Genomic DNA, 21,711 nt, shown 5'->3' with positions numbered 1-21,711 from the left:
TAAAATGCTAAGAAAGATTCTCTTGCGATTCTGATAGTGGGAGCAAAAGAGTAAGTAACCATTGTAAAATATACCCAAACACTCTCCATAACACAAGCCTACTTTGACAGGGCAAAAAATTTCATGTGAGCCTATCTCACCTGGGGAAGGGTATTTCTCTGATTTCACTCCCGTTAGTCTTTCTATCTCATCTGCGGGGTTGGAGAAGCTAAGAAACATTTATGAAGGTCATAGTTCAAGTGCATGGGCCTACCAAAGCAGTCAATCCTAAAACACTTATCCTCCCTCATTTATTACCACTTCACCAATAGGGTTTCAGTACACCAGTGGATTCCAGCTAAAAGATAACTTATAGGTTCATCTGAGAAAGAATTCTCAGGAAACTTCAAAGGTAACAGAGGAGACAAAAACAAGGATGCTAAAGGACTCTGATGTTCGGCATAAAAGAATTACAGCTATGGCAAACATTAAACACAACTCATTGCCAGATTAACATAAAACCTCACACTAACGTCCTATTTATCTCAGTTCTGATTACCTGATACATCATCTCTAGCTCTCAACAAAATAATTACAAGTCATGTTAAAAGGCAAGAAAAAAATACAGGCTGAAGAGACAAAGCAAGTATCAGAATCAAACTCAGATATGACCCCAAATTCGGGGATTAACAGACAGAAAATTTAAAGTAACTAATTAGTTTATTATGGCCTCTAATGAAAAAAGTAAACAACATGCAAGAATAGATATGTAATGTAAGCATAGAGATGGAAACTCCACAAATGAGTCAAAAGGAAATGTTAGAAAAAAATTTAAAAATCTAAAAGAGTGAAGAATGTATTTGATAGACTTACCTGGAGACTGGACCTGGCCAAAGAAATAATTGATGAACTGGAAGATAGGTCAATAAAGTTCCAAACTAAAATGCTGATAGAAAAAAAGTGATAAGAAAATAGGAAACTTCAAAGAACCTTAAGACAATTTTTTTTGTTTCTATTTTTCTTTTTCTTTTAGAGAGAGGGAGAGAGATAGACAGCCAAACAGGAAGGGAAGAGATGAGAAGCATCAATTCTTCATTGTGGCACGTTAGTTGTTGATTGATTGCTTTCTCATATGTGCCTTGACTGGAGGGCTTCAGCTGAGCCAGTGACACCTTGCCCAAGCCAGCAATCTTGGATTCAAGTCAGTGATCATGGGGTCATATCTATGATCCCAAGCTCAAACTGGGGACTCTGTTACCAAGCCAGTGAGCCCGCACTCAAGACAGATGAGCCCATGCTCAAACCAGCAACCTTGGGGTTTTGAACCTGGGTCCCAACATTCCAGGCTAATGCGCCACTGCCTGGTCAGGCTAAGATGAAGGGTACAATATTTGTGTAATTGAAATATCAGAAAGAAAAGAGAGAATGGAAGACAAGAAATATTTAAAATCGAATGGCTGAGAATATTCCAAAGTTAATGACAGATGCAAAAACACTGAGCCAGGAAGCAGGATAAAAACCAAAAAATTCTATACCTGCACATAATATATTCATACTGCTGAAAAACAAAGAGATAGATCTGAAAGAAAGTAGAGGGAAAAATGAAAAACCTCTTCTAAGATGAATAATGACAAGAATTACAGTGAAATTCTCATCAGAAACTAACTATGCAAACAAAAAGAGATTAGAGTGAAATATTTAAATTATCAAAATAAAAAACAACACTAATCTAAAATTCTATATCCAGAAAATTCTTGTTCAAAACAAAAGCAAAATAAAAGCTTTCTCAGACACACAAAAACTGAAGGAACTCATTGTCATCTGACCTGCCTTGCAAGAAATGTTAACAGAAGTTCAAGAAGAAGGAAATTATATAGGTCAGAAACTTGGATCTATATTAAGGAGAACACGAGAGAATAAAGTAATGAAGGTTATGTAAAATATTTTATCTTTATTATTTTAATTGATCTAAAAATACTGTTTATTTAAAGTAGTAATAGTAGCAATGTTTTAGGAAATAAATGACAGCAATGTCATAAGAGATGAGAGAGAGAAATTAAAAATACTGTTAAGTTTTCAGCACTATCCATGTGAATTTGAAGTATTTGAAGGCAAGTTTAGATTAGTTTAAAATGTATATTGCAAGAACAAGAATAACCACTAAAATTTTTCTAGAAAGAAGTGTAATTAATATGCTAAAAAAGAAGACAATATCAAATATTATAAAATGTTCTATTAAAATTAAAGAAGGGGGCAAAGAAACAATGAAGCAGGTCCAGTAAATAGAAAATGGTCACGAACATGACATATACTATTCCAACTATATTAATGATCACTTTAAATGTGATGGTCTATAACCTGCAATTTAAAATAGCTATTTCCAAAACAGAAAAAAGAACAAGAACCAAGTACATGTTGTCTACAGAACCCCACTTTAAACACAAAAATTGAGAAAGGTTAAAAGAATTGAGAAAGATGTACCATGCTAATGTTAATCAAAAGAAAGCTGAAGTAGCTATATAAATTTTAGACAAAGCAGACTGAAAAACAAAGAAAATTATCAGAGATAAAGAGGGGCATTAATAATAAAAGAATCAATTCTAAAAAAAAAGACATAGCAATCCTAAATGTGTATTGATCTAATAAGAGAATATCAAAATAGTGAGGCAAAATTAATAGAACTGAAAGAAGAAATAGATAATCCATTATTATAGCTGGATTTCAACTGGTGCTGAAGACTCCTGATTTTAGCTCTATTCTGTCAGTAATTGATATATCAATCAAGCAGAAACTACAAGGAATATAGTTGACCTGAACAGCACTATCAGTCAACTGGATCTAATTGACATTTATAAAATATTTCATTCAACAACAGCAGAATACATATTCTTCTCAAACTCACACGGAACATTCACCAAGATAAGACCACCTTCTGAGCCACAAAACACATCTTAAATTTTTTTTAAATAATAGAAATCACACAATGTGTGCTCTCAGACCACTATAGAATTAAACTAGAAATCATTCACAGAAAGCTAGCTGGAAAACACCAAAATATTTGGCATAATTTAAAGTGTATTTCTAAGTAATACATAGTTTAAAAAAATATTAAGAAAAAATTTTAAATATTTGAAACTAATTAAAAATGAAAATACAATCAAGATTTGTTTGATGCAGCAAAAGTAGTGCTTAGAGGGAAATTTATAGTATAAAATGCATATATTAGAAATAAAGAGAAATCTAAAAAATCAGTAACCTAAGCTCCCACTTCAGGAAACTGCAAAAAAAGGACCAAGAAATTTAAGCTTAAAATAAGCAGAAGAAATAACAAAAACTAGAATAAAAAAATCAATAAAATTGAAAGTGGGGGAGCAATAAAGAAATCAACTAATCCTGAGAGGGTTGTATCTAGAGTTAATTCAAGTGGTTCAGTTTTTGCCAATTCTGACCGGAAAGGAGGAGGATAAGGATGCGCGTTAATGTTGACCACAGCATTTCCTCAACCACTCACTTCTCTATCATTGTTCATGTGTTCTTTAAGTAAAAATAATTAATTTCTAGACAATTGTAAAGATAAATCAGACTTGGTGCCTGCAATAACCTAAATAATAGCAGCTAACATTTGTTGACTCTAGCAGTAAATATTCAAAGAACTTTTCATTTGAACCTCACATAACCTGAGGTAGGTATGACTGTTATCTCCATCTTACAGATGACGAAACTGAGGCATAGAAGAATTAAATAATTTGCTATTATCACATGGCTAATAAGTGGCACAGTCTGGCCCAAGATCTTAGTTACATTTTCTTTCAATGCTCAAAGAAAGGCAAGTCCTCAACTTCTCTTGAAAATCTACTGTCTACTAGAAATCTCCACATTAAATATACATCTTATATTTAAAATCAAGCCCTTCAACTGTAATTTAAAATTGTTTCTTTCTTTTCTTCTCTATCCCTTTCTCCCTTCCTTCTTTCTTCTCTCCTCTCTTTCTCTCCCCCTCCTTTTTTTTCTCTCTTTCTTTTCTTTTTCAGTTGTTTTGAGTAGAAACAGGAGGTAGGGCATGTAGACCTGTATATAATGCATTTTGATACATTTGAAGAAAAATGGTCACAGATTTATAAAAGAAAAATAAAAGCATTGGAAATTACTCTTTAAAAGAGCTTTTTTCTATTTGAGGCTTGGCTAGAAATACTCTAAAGAAGAAAGCTGTTTTTGACATGTATAAAGATATTTTAACAACCATCTCTCTTGTAAGTAATTAAGTACAAGTAATTACATAATTACTTGATTATGTAGCAGCACTAAAATTTTACAGGAGGTTTTTCACTTAAACTTGAGCCTTATAAAAATAATTGCCACAAGTCAAAATTATTTTCTAAATGCAGTAATTCTTTCTGCTTTTAATTTTTTTTGAAGGGGAGATGGAATCTAGGTCTATTTTTGTTTAGCAACCAGAGCCAGAGAAATAAGTAATTTAACAATGTGTCACTGTGTTCAGACACTGGCTTAAAACTTAGAATGAATCTCTAAATTACGATGGTAAGAAGCACTTAGATGGTAAATGGAATTATAAACCAAGGCCACAATCTAGAGAATATTTTTAGCCATAAGTTTCTAAAATAATCAGTCATATTAGGGTAAGAATGCTATTACTCTAGTCACAAACCAGCATTTTAAAATACTTGGTTCTTTAAATGCATCACCAAATAATAAGATTGAGGGATAGAAAAAATAAAGAAGATTCACAAAACATCATTTTATGTAACCCCTGCTTGTGAGAAACAAGCCTGGGTAACGTCATGTGTGGGGTTTTTCACCCTTTTCTTTCATTCTTTTCATAACTCTTTTCTTTTTAAAAGTGAGCTGTGTCATGATTGCAAATTTTCTCAAGTTCTTAGAACTCTAATTAAAATGTGGTAATTGGTTATGTTACCTCAATTACCATGATGCATGGACATTGATGCAAAGTGACACCAATTGAATCCCTTGGGTGTTTTACCCTGGGGCCATCCCATTTATTGTGGCCTTATTATTTTCAATTACGTGGCTAGATGTGTTGCATACTTTCAAGGCCAATAAATGTGCAAGGAGTTTCTGAACACGAGGTCCTGTTTTCAATGTTAGAGCTCTTGAATGGCAGGGCAAAAGGAAATACATATATATACTCTTATAAAGAATAAAAACTTAAAAACCTAAATTTACTAAGAATTCAAAGGCACACTTGCTGAAATAAAGGCATTTCAAAGGAATCCAGATCATCCAAGTTTAAAACATTTGTTTGAAAAGCAAGTACTATTCAGAAGCCTTATATCCGTGGTCCCCAACCTTTTTTGGGCCACGGACCAGTTTAATGTCAGAAAACATTTTCACTGACCAGCCTTTAGGGTGGGATGGATAAATGTATCATGTGACTGAGACAAGTGTCAAGAGTGAGTCTTAGATGTAACAGAGGGAATCTAGTCATTTTTAAAAAATAAAACATCGTTCCAACTTAAATATAAATAAAACAGAAATAATGTAAGTTATTTATTCTTTCTCTGTGGACTGGTACCAACTGGCCCACAGACCGGTACCGGTCTGCCCGGGGATTGGGGACCACTGCCTTATATGACAACTTAGGTGAGGAAACTGAGATAAGAAAGACAAAAGTTTTCTTCCTCTTTACGTAAAGGGTTTCAAAAAGGCTAAGCAGAGTTGTGCTGAATACCTCACAGCAGTGGTCCCCAACCCCCAGGCTGCGGACTGGTACCGGTCCATGGGCCATTTGGTACTGGTCCGCAGAGAAAGAATAAATAACTTACATTATTTCCGTTTTATTTATATTTAAGTCTGAACGATGTTTTATTTTTAAAAAATGACCAGATTCCGTCTGTTACATTCGTCTAAGACTCACTCTTGATGCTTGTCTCATAAGTTTGACAATTATATTTAAAAATACCACAGTTTTTACACCGGTTACATAATTTTATTTTGTGCATTTATCTGTCCCACCCTAAAGGCCGGTCTGTGAAAATATTTTCTGACATTAAACTGGTCCGTGGCCCAAAAAAGGTTGGGGACCACTGCCTCACAGGACATATTTTATAAGCATAATGGTATTTTACAGAGATCTGTCCCTGGCATGAAGGAGAGGAGCACTCCAAAATGGTTAGAGCATGTAGTATTTTCCAATGAATACACAACTGGTGTTTGTGGAAAACAAACCATAGATTGTTCTATGTATTGTTTGTTGTCTCCCCACACCCGCCCATTTAATGTTAGTGATGTCCTCAGTCCTTATGACAGACTTCTGGACATTTCTCCAAAAAAAGTCGAGGAGTGAATTAGGGCATTATTTGGGGACATCACAATAAACAAGACACTGTCAAATCCGTTTCCTTTTCTGAATATGATCTCTGTGTCTTTACCAGGTGTTTTTTTTTTTTTTAATCACATTCACAGATTTCTGAACACTATAAGAAGTTTTTCTATCCTTTAACTTATGTGTTTATATCTTCATTTAGTTTGAGTCTTTCCAAATAGGTACAGCATTCATTCACATGCTGCTGATGACAGAAGAAACTGAACAGGAAAGTTGTGAGTGTAAGGAGCCATAATGTATAAGATCCATCAAAGACTAGCAGAGCAGCATACTTGTGGTAGAATCATAAACTTGATGTCCAAATCAATACCCAAAAAAGTCTTATATTTGCAACATTTTGAAAGTACTTTTTCATGTACGCTTCATACATATATATATTAACTGTCATTTTTCCCTTTATTTTTTGCCAAGCAAATTTTACATAGAACTCATCTTATTATTTTTAGAAATACTTTTGAAGTAAAAACTATTGAGTTGATGATATATGATAACCTTATCCAAAGCATTTCATTCATTCATAAGAATGCAGGCTAAAATCTAAACTTTATTATTCAAACTTTACAATTTTTAAAAAGAATCTTTTTTGCTCTTTCAAATTTTTTATTCAGTGATTTCTCATTGCTTGGTGTATTTATTTTTTCCAAATAAGACCAATACTTTATTGCATCCATGTATTTCTCCCAATGAATCCAATTCTTTCTTCACAAAAGAGTCAATGAATGAGAGTGGAGGGAAGCATTGGATTTACTTCCAGATGGAATTCTCGAACTAAATTCAATTTAGCTTGAGTCTTCAACTGTGTTTTGTTGTTTTTGTTTTTTTTTTTTAATTTAGTGAGAGGAGGGGAAGCAGAGACAGACTCCTGCATGCACCGGACTGGGATCCACTGGAAAAGCCCACTAAGGGCCAATGCTCTGCCCATCTGGGGCTCTTGCCCCATTGCAACTGGAGCCATTTATTTATTTATTTATTTATTTATTTATTTATTTATTTATTTATTTTAGCACCTGACACTGAGGCCATGGATCAGTGCCTGGGACCAATTGCTCCAATGGAGCGTTGGCTGCAGGAGGGAAGGTAAGGAGAGAGAGAATCGAAAGGAGGAAGGGTGGAAAAGCAGATGGTCACTTCTCCTGTGTGCCCTGACCAGAATCGAACCCAGGACATCAACATGCTGGGCTGATGCTCTACCACTGAACCAACCAGCCAGTGCTTTGAGTCTTTAATCTTTAACACAGCATGCAAAAATTCTTAGGACTGACCAAACTAATAAAAAATAATGAATAAATAGAAATTACTGTGCTGTCAGTTGTCTATATGATTCTTTTTTTATTCAATTCAAAAAAGAATTTCAGGCAGTTTCCAATAAAAAGGAAAAATAAGACTATAAATAATTAATACAGGATATGATAACCAACCAAAGTAGACTTAGAAGGAAAAAGGCAAGGAATTATATCAATGAAACTTTTAAGCACTGAAAGAGCTTCAAGTCCTGGAGTTAGATATTTATGGATCAGATCTTCTTCCTCTATTTACTAGCACTATGATAGTGGATAACTTACTTAATCTTTTAAAAATTTAATTTCTTCATCTATAGTTGTTATAAAGATGAACTGAGATGATGTATGAAAAATGGTCACTCAGTGTCTTAAGACACAGTACACGTTCAGTACTGTTATCAAGTAACACAACAGCCCCATTCTCTTATGATTCACACTTTTATACTACTTGGGTCTTTAGAGGGATATTTGCCAGACAATCAAACATACAAAATTAACACATTAAAATAAAATAAACTGAAATACATTTCCTCATGATGAAGATACCTTCTTTGGTTAACAACTTTGTGGATTCCCCCAAGGAACTGGTCTATATTAGCCCGAGCCTGCCCAATAGAGAGAGGTATCTTTGAGATGGCATTTGAAAAAAGAAATCTAATTTATGATATAAAGAAATCTCTGCTGGAAAAGTGGTCTTATTCATATGAATTCCATGGAAGTCAGGAGTTTCTGTGAAGCATGTGTAAATTTAATAAGAAGCCCCCAGTACTTAGAAAAAAAGCCTTATGTGTCAATAAGCTGTCAGTGGTCAATCAATTCACAGGGCAGCCCAAATTCTCTCTTCTCTATTTTTTCTAACTCTTAAAAAAATGCTTGCTTACTCCTCTTTGTTAATGTTCTCATAAGAAATTACTGCTTTTTAAAGCCCACTTAGGTATGGCTAATTTGGGGCAATTGATATATCACCTGTGATAATGAAGAAATTTAACCAATAATTTTCTAAATTGTATTGGATAATAAGATTACTTATTTTCAAAATCCAATAATTTAATTTCCATTTACAAAAGTCTTGTTAATCTACTTGATTGTTTTTTTTAAGAAAAGTGGTTGTAAATGCACCATTCCTATCATTCAAAAAGGCTTCATCTTAGACAATTTAGGATAGCTTTAAGATGAAATGCCTAGGTTTGAATGGCAGATCAATTACAAACTAGCTGAGTATAACTTTGGACAAGTTATTAAAACTTTGCCTCAATTTTTTCTTCTGTAAAATTGAGGGGACAATATTACATTTACCACATGGCTGTTAGACATCTTAAATGACTAAATATGTAAATCACTTAAAACAGTGCCTGACATGTTAAATGATATGTGTTAGCTATTATTATTATCATTATTATTATTACTACTACTACCACTACCACTATTATTTCCTTCACAAAGGAATACCCATTTTTACTCCAAGGCAAGGATACTCACTGCCAGACTTCAGGGTGATCGATCAACCCATTTGTAATTATGTAAAATTCTGTATATGCTTATGTGTTTTTAAAATAGTTTTACTGTGATATAATTGGCATAATATAAACTTCACAACTTAAAGTGTAAGATGTTAGATGTTTTGATGTCTGAATACACTCACAAAACTCTCTCTATAATCAAGAGCATGAATCTATATATCATCCCCAAAAGTTTCCTCGTTACCCTTTATAATTTCTCCAGTGGTTTGTACATTTTACATTTAGGTCTATGATCCATTTTGACTTAATTTTTGTATATGGTGCAATATATAGTTCAATTTCATATTTGTGCATATGGATATTCATTTCTTTCAGGATCATTTGTCTTGGAATTACCTTTGTCAACAATGAACTGACCATTTATGTGCAGCCCTATTTCTGAAATAGCTATCTTATTCTATTGATCTATTTTTGGCCTTAATACTAATGTCATACTTTCTTGACTATTATACCTTTATTATAAGTTTTGAAATCAGAAGCTGTAAGTCCTCCAACTTTATTTTTTTTCAAATTATTTTGGATATTCTAGCTCCTGTGCATTTCCATATGAACTTTTAAATCAGCTTATAAATTTGCACCAAAAACATCACTGGGATTTTCATTTGGATTACATTAACTCTGTAGCTAAACCTGGGAAGAATTGATAGCTTAACATTATTGTGTCTTCTGATCCATGAACACAATATAGTTCATCACTCATTTATCTTGTTTCTCTCAGCAGCATTTTTACAGTTTTCAGAGTATAACACATCTTACATATTTTTGTTAAATCTATCCCAAACTACTTCATGTTTTTGCTGCTATTATAAATAATATTGTTTATTATTTTAATTTCTGATTGTTCATTGATATACATAAAATACAGTTGTTTATTGATCTTGTATTATACAGCTTTGTTAAATTCCCTTTTTAGCACTAGGGTCTTTTTTGAAGGTTCTACAGAATTTTTTTTTTTTTTTTTTGTATTTTTCTGAAGCTGGAAATAGGGAGAGACAGTCAGACAGACTCCCACATGCGTCTGACCGGGATCCACCCAGCATGTCCACCAGGGGCGATGCTCTGCCCCTCCGGGGTGTCACTCTGCTGCGACCAGAGCCACTCCAGCACCTGGGGCAGAGGCCAAGGAGCCATCCCCAGCGCCTGGGTCATCCCCGCTCCAATGGAGCCTCTGCTGCGGGAGGGGAAGAGAGAGACAGAGAGGAAGGAGAGGGGGAGGAGTGGAGAAGCAGATGGGCGCTTCTCCTGTGTGCCCTGGCCGGAAATCGAACCCGGGACCTCTACACGCCAGGCCGACGCTCCACCACTGAGCCAACCAGCCAGGGCTCTACAGAATTTTTTACATAGAAAAACATGGAGTCTATGAGTAAAGATAATTTTGTTCCTTAACTGCCAAGTAGCATGTGTTCCATTTCTTTTTCTTTTCTTTTTTTTAAATGAATGCTCTTTTATTATTTTTATTTATTTATTCATTTTAGAGAGGAGGGAGAGAGAGAGAGAGAAGGAGGGGAGGAGCAGGAAGCATCAACTCCCATATGTGCCTTGACCAGGTGAGCTCAGGGCTTCGAACCAGCGACCTCAGTGTTTCCAGGTAGACGCTTTATCCACTGTGCCACCACAGGTCAGGCCCATTTCTTTTTCTTGCTTTATTGCACTGGTTAAAACTTCCAGCACAATGTTTAATAGAAATGATAAAAATAGATATCTCTGCCTTTTTTTCCTGATTTTAAGAAAAAAGCAATCAGTCTTTTACTATTAAGATGTTAGCTGTAGATTATTTGTATATGCCCTTTATAAAGTGGAGGAAATTCCTAGTTTGTTCTTAGGCTTTTGAGTTTTTATCAGGAATGGGGTTGTATTTTTTTTTTTTTTTTTTTTACAGAGACAGAGAGAGAATCAGAGAGAGGGATAGATAGGGACAGACAGACAGGAACAGAGAGAGATGAGAAGCATCAATCATCAGTTTTTTGTTGTGACACTTTAGTTGTTCATTGATTGCTTTCTCATATGTGCCTTGACCGTGGGCCTTCAGCAGACCAAGTAACCCCTTGTTCGAGCCAGCGACCTTGGGTCCAAGCTGGTGAGCTTTTTCTCAAACCAGATGAGCCCGCGCTCAAGCTGGTGAGCTCGGAGTCTCGAACCTGGGTTTTCTGCATCCCAGTCCTACGCTCTATCCACTGTGCCAAAGCCTGGTCAGGCAGGGGTTGGATTTTGATGAATACGTTTCTGAACCCACTGGGATAATCATATAATTTTCTTTTCTTAGTCTGTAAATATAGTGAATTCAATTGACTTTTTTTTCCAAATGTTAAACTACTTGCATTTTTTGGATAAACCTCACATGGTCATTATTTGATCTGATAAAATATTGCTAAGAATCTTTTTATCTATACTCATAAGGAATATTAATCTATAGTTTTCCAATCAGTCTGCTAGAAGCATGTCAATATCATTGATCTTCTAAAATACAGCTTTTGCTTAATTGAGTTTTTCTCTATTATATTTCTGTTTTCAATTTCAATAATTTTGGCTCTGATCTTTATTATACATAATATTCCTTTTCTCTTCTTTTTCTTTTTTTTTTTTTTATCAAGTAAGAGGTAGGGAGGCGAAGAGAAAGACTTCCGCATGTTCCCTGACTGGGATCCATCCAGCAACCCCTGTCTGGGGCTGATGTTCAGCCCATCTAGTGCTGCTGCTCCATTGCTCAGTAACCAAGTTATCAATACCCAAGGACAACTCGCTCATTTGAGCCATGACTGCAGGAGGGGAAGAGAGAGAGAGAGATAGAGGAGGGGAAAGGGGGGAGACACAGATGGTTGCATCTCCTGTGTGCGCTGTCTAGAAATCAAATCCAGGACTTCCACATGCAGGGCCCATGATCTACTGCTGAGCCAACTGACCAGGGCCTATTTTCTTTTAATATTCATAGAATCTGTAGGGACATTTGTCTCTATTCCTATTACTGATAATTTGTTTCAGAGAAAGGAGTCAAAGGAGCAAAACTCAATCTTCTTTAACTCACAAAGAAAGAAGGCATGAGACTAGAAGTTAAAAAAAAATCCAAATAAAAATTAAAATCAAAGCCTGAAAAGTATAGACAATTTTACAGATAACACAAAATAAAAGTCAGTCTAGGCAAAGAGCCTGCGTGTAGGAAGAACAAAGCATAGTGTCAATTAATTAGGCATTTCAAATCTTGATGATAAAGGAGAAAGATGCTTTGGGGCTTTGTCTCTTTTGACCTCCAGAATTTAATACAAAATTACTTGCTTTCTTGAAATTTTTATAAAAGAAAGAAATACATTATTTATTACCTAGTTAAGAGTAATAAAGAAGTTTGTTTAATTGACATTTAAACATTAATCTGAATTTTTCTAAATCCTATGAAGATTTTCCATATTTTCATCAGTATTAACTGTAAGCTTGAAGGCAGAAATTATGAATATTACTTAGCATTATAGTTATTTGTATGCTTGTATCACCTTTCTTAGCACACTTTGAGGAGAGGGAGGGTATCTTACTTACCTATGAATCTCTAACACTGACTACAGTAGAGCATCACTTAGAGAAAATGCACTTATTTAACAAATATTATAGAGTGCCTATTAAGTCCTAGGTACTACATGGGGGTTGAGAACGCAAAGGTGAGTGGAAAATGGCTATGCAGATGCTTTAGACCAGTGAAGAAGACCAATACTAATCAAATCATCACACAAGCAGATGGGAATTCAACAATGAAGAGCACTGGATGGATGGGTCTCTTATACACGCTGTTTCCAAAGTGATTAAAGAAGAGAATCCTAAAACACAGAGAATTAGAGCTTCTGATTCTAAAGTAGCCCACATTTTTAGAATTTTTAGAACCACTTTATCTAATACCTCATACAGAATTTCCTTCAGAAATAACTTCTGAAGAACAGAGAGTATACCATGGAATACTTCACCTCATGTTTTTAGAACCTGGAACAATGTCCCTATCAGACAAGAGGAAAGGTTAAAGGTATTATGAAAGTGAAAGAATCTTATAGAAACATTTGTAACAGTATTAAATAAACCATGTTCTCATTTATTCAACAAGTATCTGTCAAATATCTATTATGTTTAAGTATGTCCCAGGCCTTAGAAATATAACAGTGAAAGTCCCTGTGCACAAGAAAAGGATGGCACAGGGGCGGGATAATGAACAAACAAAAGACCACTTAGAGACTTCTGATGCTCTGCAAGCATTAAAACTCTTAGGAAGACACTTGCTAGTTCTCAGCAATACAGTTCTATCAGAAGGCAGGAACAATGGAGATTGTTGTACAAAGGTTAACTCATATCCTGTAACAAAAAGGTAAACAGTACACTTGATTGCATGGCCTTTTCTGCAGAATGCACTCACTGTTCCATATGCTGTTAGAGTAGTAAGCTACCTTCTAGAAAGTCTCCATGGGGTATTGTATGATTAATAAGTATCATTTCTGAAGAAATGAAGAAAAGAAGTAATGCCTTTGTTTGGTAAGGTTAAGCAAAATGCCCATGTGCTTTTTAAGTAAGACCAGGAGATATACTAAAATGCATCTTATTAGTAGGCAAATAAATCTCTGTGTTATGACAAATGGCGTTTCATTTAGTGGTTGCAGATAGCTATCCCTTTAGTTAGCAAAACCACTTGTTTGAAGAACACATGTTCTAAGACCCAAAAGAATTATTTTTCCCTGAGAAAAATGATAGACCATTTTATTTAAAAAAATAACCACTCACAGACTCCTTTCCCATCTTCTTTTGTAACCGCGTTTGCCACTGGACGGCCTGCATGACGATGGCTTCCCACCTTCTCTCAAGATTCACAATGATCAGCTGCATGGGCTGGTGGTCTGCGTTCAGATTGCAGGTCTCCCCATCGTCCAGAAGATGTTGGCATAATCGCAGGATGGAGGCCACTCCACGACGTCGCTGCTTGATTTCAGAACAGAGGGACTGCAACACAGAGAGGGACAAGCCATGAATACTTACAGGGCAGAGGTCCCAAAAACATAAAACACACTCTTCCACCATAATTTTAGACTGTAGTGATCTGCTCCACTATGAACAATTAAACAAGAAGGACTCCAGCATCACCTTTAGCTTGGAGGTTTCTTATAGATACCCATCTAATTGCAAAGAATTTTGCTGCATTCCAACCTTCTTCTCCTTTTCAGTAATTTGTCTTCTAAAATGTTGAGTCCCAAATTCACACCTAGTTGCTTAATAACTTATAACTTAATGAAATAAGTAATTAGGTCATATGAATGCCAGATGATATGCTTTGATTCAAAATCCCAGGAAACACAAAAGATAAAAATTCTCCAAAAAGAATTTTTTTTCCAAATTTACTGTCAGACAATTTTGGAGCCAACAGTTTAGTTTTGTACTGGCTTGGGATAAGTGAAATAATATTATAAAGAATTTTGACATATAACATCTATTATTTGACAAAAAATGAAAAGGATAAGCAACATTTCTCTTCCGAAGCTTGATTAACAAAGCAGTAATGTTCTGAAAACAGAAATTAGAATGTTGGATTATTAGCGCACTATTTGTTGGGTGCTGTGTTTCTTTTAATAGATATTCACACTATTTAAGAAGGATAAGCATGCATCAAAATATCATTTTGCCCCCAGAAGCATTTGTATTGCTGCAGTGACCGTAAGCTGAACAATTCAAGCAAAATAGTGGATACATATGTCTGAAAATATTATATCTTTTCTTTGCCTACGGATAGTGTGTAAGTGATATTCTAATTCAAAGCCTTCAGGAGAAATGATGATTATATCCACAAACATCACTGAATCACTAATCTCCTGCTACTGCCACAATTGGACTGTTCTAACAGTTAACAGATTGCTTATTAATCAACAAGGGTAAACAAGACAATGCAATTTCATTTAGTGTGAGAGTTTTAATGCCTAAAACTATTTGTGCTTAAAATGTTCATCTAGATAAGGCTTCATTAGAAGTCTTAAAATGAGTAAGTGCAGTTCATTGAAATGTGCATGGAGTGGCAGTAGATCAGCAGGTGGACATTTCATACAGATGTTCTACTTATTGATATAGTACATGCTACAGCCATTTAAATGACCCTAACTCAGTAATAGCTGGAATTCTATTATATTTGTAATGAGAGAACCCTGTACCCTTAATATTTCTGAATTTTAAATAAGGCGAATGACAATTTCCCACACCTCTATTTATGGCAAAATATGACTAGGAATTTTATTATTCAATTTATACCAAGGTGGCATTTTAGTTATGTTTCCTGAACTTACCCTTATTCCTTTTCCTAGGGTTCATTACTATTTTCTGATATAATTCCTGTTATAACCAGCAGATCTGACAAATTTCTTTGCTGATGTTATTAATTTGCTCAATGCTGAATGAGGAGAAATCCCCAAACATTCAAAGATAAAACTTGAAGTTTACTAAAGCAACTAAATTAATTAAAGGTGTTTCCATTTGCTCCAATTCTGTTAACTGCCTTACCCCCACATACATTCTCTCTCTCTCTCTCTCTCTGAAAGGTATATTTTAAAAAAAATGCTGATATTCAATATTTGACTTTTGGATTGTCACAGTGGCCATTTTTTCTTTAAATATCCAAAGAAGTTAGTCTATAGTCTGGATTAATAATTGATGCCATATAAACACACAGGGAATAACAGTACGTTAAAAAAGGAGGGGAAAATTGAGACTTTTATTTGACCAACTTGTTTTTCAATATTTTTTTATATCTAGGAGATATAATTAATAAAAGAACATTCTTCTACATAAATGGGTTTCCATGACAACCATTATATATACATATTTATTTATAATCACACATACTAAATAAAATCAGTGCATTTGCTAGCAGTGTTTCTTAGAATTAGTAATTTACATTACTTCCATGATAAACTATGCATTAGAGAAATGTTAAATATAACTACATAGGCACAAATGATTATAATTATTTTTGGCCTACATTTTCAGGGAAAAGTACTGTTAAACAGAAACTCAAGCGAGGCAATTTAAATAAGGCACAAAAATAAGACAAACTTATCCCTGTCTCTTGGACTTTCTCAAATGTATATTGCATTTTCTACCTGCTAGGCACTGTTTCAGGCATGTAGTTTTCAAAAGAGAGTGAGTTACTGTTTCTTTTCTCAAGGAGTTAAGCAACTACTGGAGGTGGATATACAAGTAAGGACAATATCAAGAATAATGCAGAGAGGGAGGTGCTAACTGGAGTTTCTGCAAGTTGCTATTGGAGGGGTTGGAGCAACCTTCAGGGAAACTATGTGAGCCAGATGGTCCAAGTTGGGTGGTGATGGTTGTAAGGGTAGAAGTCCAGAAGCAAGTAGCCAGGGGCAATGACAGTGCCTAATGTGTTGCGGGTAAAAGAGAGTGAAGCAGCTGGAAAAGGAAGGAAGGAACAGCAAAAATTGGAATGCCTTTTATTATTGCCAATTCTGAAGCATTTTCCTTGATAGCTAATAAAATCATGTTGGTTCCCAAGCATAGTCATATTGTCTCCACAGAAAAGTATAAAGACAAAAGAGGGAAAGAAAAGTTAAAAGAAATAATAACAATTATTAATATGTCCAAGAAATTCTAGAGGCTTTGTTTAGTTATCCTTATAATTTGGTAATCTTTAGGTAATTTCTTCTGACAAGGCTACCTCAGTCAGTATGGAGGTAATTGTCTTAATATCATCTCAGAATCCAATTTTTGGGATATAGTTTGGTTGGTATGTTACTTTTAATATTTAATAATCCACTTTATTTACTTAATTTACATTTCTATACAGTTTCCTCATGTTACTAAAGTCACAGATATGCTATAAAAATCAGAAGTGTAAAAAAGTAAAAATATAAATTTCCAAATTGCTTTTTCTTTTACAATGATAAGATCTCTAACGCTCTACACACATCTTTTTGGACATGTTAACAAGAGAGTTGCCAACAGGCTGAAGGTTTTTGTTTTATACTTAGACTGTCAGCTTGATTTTTAATTTACAAATGGTTGTACAAAAGGATGCTTTTGGTTAATTGTATTTTCTCTCTCTCCAGATTTCCTCTGTCAACTTTCTTGACTGTTTAAATCACTCATATTATCAAGCCAAATGTGATGTTATATCATTCTTGACACCAGTTTCAGTTTAACACCAATAAAGGTAAGCTATCTACTACTATTAGTACTTCATTTTTCATTCTATAGTAATTATATGTATAATGCACATATATTGGATAGAATTAGTATATTTGCTTTTATAGCCATACTCTCGACATGAAACAAGTGTCATCTCTTACAAAAGGATATAAGTAAGTTTACAATAAAAGAACTGTAATTAGACTAAGAACCAAAATGTACAAAAGTCAAATGTAAGAACCAAATAGAGAAATAAGATATGAGAAGGAAAAGAATATTTAAAAAACACCAAAACCAAGCATACATTAAAAATAGAGAGAAAGCTTGACTAGGTGGTGGCACAGTGGAAAGAGTGTCCACCTGAGACACTGAAGACCTAGGTTTGAAACCCTGAGAGCAGGCCCACTACCTTGGGTGCAGGGTCACTGGCTAGAGTGTGGGATCATAGACATGATCCATGGTCGCTGGCTTGAGCCCAAAGTTCACTGGCTTGAGCAAGGGGTCACTGGCTCAGCTGGAGTCCCTGGTCAAGGCACATATGAGAAAGCAATCAGTGAACAACTAAGATGCCGCAAAAAAGAATTGATGCATCTCATCTCTCTCCCTTCCTGTCTGTCTGCCCCTGTCTGTCCCTGTCTGTACCCTCTCTCTTTAAAACAAACAAACAAACAAATAAATAAATAAAATCTAGCTAAGAAACTCCAAAGCAATTTATCTTCATCTCTCTTACATAATTTTATTTAACAAGTTAATGTAACATCGTTAGGTAAGCTAATGAATAAAGTGGTGTGACTTTAGCTGATCTGTCAAACAGAAAAAATATCTATGAAGCAATTCCGTTTATAAAGTCAAACATGACTTTACCCTATAGATCAGGGGTAGTCAACCTTTTTATACCTACCGCCCACTTTTGTATCTCTGTTAGTAGTAAAATTTTCTAATCACCCACCGGTTCCACAGTAATGGTGATTTATAAAGTAGGGAAGTAACTTTACTTTATAAAATGTATAAAGCAGAGTTACAGCAAGTTAAAGCATATAATAATAATTACTTACCAAGTATTTTATGTCAGATTTTCGCTGTTTGGCAGAATAAATCTTTATAAAACAACTTACTATAGTTAAATCTATCTTTCTATTTATACTTTAGTTGCTCTGCTATCGCCCACCATGAAAGCTGGAATGCCCACTAGTGAGCGGTAGGGACCAGGTTGACTACCACTGCTCTAGATTAATCAATTGTTTAATGACACCTATTGAGTATGCCTTCTGTGTGGCAAAAACAATAAAGAAGCTTAGATCATCATATATGATACATACCTGCCTTCAACTTAGAGGGCAGAAATATATGAAGAGAGAAGGCAAAAGTGAAAAAAGGCAAGTGAGTTCTTCTAATTTAAATAGTGTCAAGTTGTTACCTCCATCTCCCTGTTGCAAGAGTAACTTACATGTTTTCACGTGTTTCTTTTCTTCTTTTTTGCATTTTCTGTACTTTACCATTTTAATTTCATAAGATGGGTAACTATCCTTTTGATCTGCTACTGTGACCAGATTTTCTAGAGCAAAATCTCTTAGAGTATGTTCCCTAGGACAAACAACATTAGTTGGGAACTTGCTGGAAATGCATTCTCTGGCGTTACTCCACATCTTCTGAATGGGGTGGGCTCTGGGGTGGGCCCCAGTGAAACATAGTTTAATAGGCTCTACAGACGATTACAATGCACACTACATTTTGAGAACAGTGGTTTACAGGAAACAGAAGAACTTAGCTTTTCAGATAAGAAAATTAACCTAGTTAGACTAGATCTTTTTTAGAAGTATGGAATAGAACAGGGGTCCCCAAACTACGGCCCGCGGGCCACATGCGGCCCCCTGAGGCCATTTATCCGGCCCCCGCTGCACCTCCGATAGGGGCACCTCTTTCATTGGTGGTCAGTGAGAGGAGCACAGGATCCATCCTCATTCTGTGCTCCGGGAGTACTGTATGTGTCGGCGCCACAAAGCGCAGCATGGCTCACATACAGTACTACTTCCGGTGACGTGGGATGCATGCATCATGGCTCCGGAAGCACGTCATATCACCTGTTACAGCTAGCAGTGACAAATATGGAACCGGACATTGACCATCTCATTAGCCAAAAGCAGGCCCATAGTTCCCACTGAAATACTGGTTAGTTTGTTGATTTAAATTTACTTGTTCTTTATTTTAAATATTGTATTTGTTCCCATTTTTTTTTACTTTAAAATAAGATATGTGCAGTGTGCATAGGGATTTGTTCATAGTTTTTTTTTATAGTCCGGCCCTCCAATGGTCTGAGGGACAGTGAACTGGCCCCCTGTGTAAAAAGTTTGGGGACCTCTGGAATAGAAGATACAAGTAGTAAGTTTGAAGTCACACACAAGAACCTAGGAACCATAGCATGAACGATCGATTATTTTGTTAATTGTTATCAAATGACTGAAAAAATGAATTAATCAATAATCAGATCTTTTTGGCTAGTGATATCTTTATAACATTAGTATTTACTTGGTAATCTCCAGAATTTTCAATATAACTATTAAAAATGGTGATACATTAGGTTGTTTGAATACCATATTTGGGTATTTTGCTTTTTGTCAAATAAGTCATTTAGTACTGAAAAACTCTAACACATATGGCATTGTGCTAAATTGAATAGAAGTGTTGCTCTCAGAAAGCTTACATAATTAAAATAAAACCACAAGGATTGTTTGAAAAGTATAAGACATCAGATACAGATAATGTTAATACCTACAGTCATGATCAAATAAGGTATACAGCAGGTTGGAAATATGAGAGGTTATATTGGTACCTCTATGATTTTTCAGAAGATGCTTTTGACTGGTTGGATTGGGATCATTATTTTGAGGCAGAGTTGGCAAAGAATAATATTTCTTGTAGAAATAAACACATTTATTGGGTATCAATTATGTGCCAAACACCAAACTTTTCATAAACTAGGATTGCCATTGATGGATAAAATGCATATAATAAGATGCGGTACCTGTTCTTAAGTGCTTGTAATTTAGCTATAAAGAGAAGATACTGGCTCCTCAGAGTGAGAGAAAGCAAAGCAAAGCAAGAGTTTTTGATAAGATCTAACCCACCAGGTTGTTTTCAGTTTTAAATGAGGAAAGGGAGGTGAGTGTGCTTTGTGAACACCGAGGATGTGACCCAAATGTACAGTGAGATCAATATACATGCTAAATGATGGCCATTGACTTGGGCCTGAGAAAGATCATGACTAGCTGGAGTGGACAGGTTAAGACTCATGGGATTAGAACCAGGCTGTGAAAGTTTCTGAAAATCAAAAAGGTGAAGAAAGAGAAAAGAGCACATGCATGACATTTGGGGGGATTCACACAAGAAAAGATAAAGAAACCACAACCTCTGTAACATTTTAAAACAGAATGGAAGTCCAAGTGGAATATGATGATAATCATAGTTCTGTTATCCACCCATCCATCCATCCATCCATCCATCCATCCAAATGCACTTGTGAGTGTTTTTTATGTGCCAGGCACTGTTCTCAGTGGTGGGTATATAACAGCAAGAAACAAGATTTCTACCTTTGTGACACTTACACTCAAATTTGTGGAGGTTGGGGAAATGTGGTGAGAGGTTGGAAATAAAGCAAACATACAAGAAAATATCAGATAGTGATAACAGCTTTCAAAAAAATAGGATGATATGATAGAAAGTGGTGTGGGGGGGAGAGTTATTTTAGATTGGACCACCAATAAAGCTTCTCTGAGGAGGTCACATCACATAACATCAAGTTCAGATGTACAAAAAATATATAACATAACTTATGCTGTAATAATTTAGACAAGATAGTATTTATAAAATCAACACTATAAATTATTTCCTAAAGGGCTTATGATAATGTACAATTAAGTCAGGAAAAAATAGTCTTTTCAACAAATGGTGGTAAGACAACTGGATATTCACATGCAAAGGAATAAATTAGACCCCCACCTTACACCATATCCAAAACTAACTCAAAATGGATTATGAACCTTAATGTAAGAGCTACAAATAAAACTACTTTGAAAAAAACACTGGTCTGACTACAAGACAGGAAAAGTACTCAGAGATAAAAATGGCCATTTCATAATGGCTAAGGGGACACTGAATCAAGAAGACATAACAATTCTTAATATATATGCACCAAACCAAGGAGCACCAAAATATATAAGACAGCTACTTATTGACCTTAAAACAAAAACTGACAAAAATACAATCATACTTGGAGACCTCAATACACCGCTGACGGCTCTAGATCGGTCATCCAAACAGAGAATCAACAAAGACATAGTGGCCTTAAACAAAACACTAGAGCACCTGGATATGATAGACATCTACAGGACATTTCATCCCAAAGTGACTGAGTATACATTTTTCT

At 35.1% G+C, this 21,711-nt stretch overlaps 1 protein-coding gene across 4 annotated transcripts in view; it reads right to left on the bottom strand.

Moving 5' to 3' along the window:
- Positions 1-21,711, bottom strand: part of AKAP6 (A-kinase anchoring protein 6) — a 527,287-nt gene that overhangs the window by 31,061 nt on the left and 474,515 nt on the right. For all 4 annotated transcript variants that reach the window (XM_066277686.1, XM_066277688.1, XM_066277687.1 and 1 more), the window contains exon 12: positions 13,887-14,102. In XM_066277686.1, the coding sequence (XP_066133783.1) occupies positions 13,887-14,102 (216 nt within the window). The remainder of the gene's footprint in view (positions 1-13,886; positions 14,103-21,711) is intronic.

This window comes from Saccopteryx bilineata, chromosome 4, assembly GCF_036850765.1.
Source record: "Saccopteryx bilineata isolate mSacBil1 chromosome 4, mSacBil1_pri_phased_curated, whole genome shotgun sequence".
NCBI lineage: Eukaryota > Metazoa > Chordata > Mammalia > Chiroptera > Emballonuridae > Saccopteryx > Saccopteryx bilineata.
Note: the sequence above shows the minus strand (reverse complement) of the source record. Positions and strands in the feature narration are given on the sequence as shown.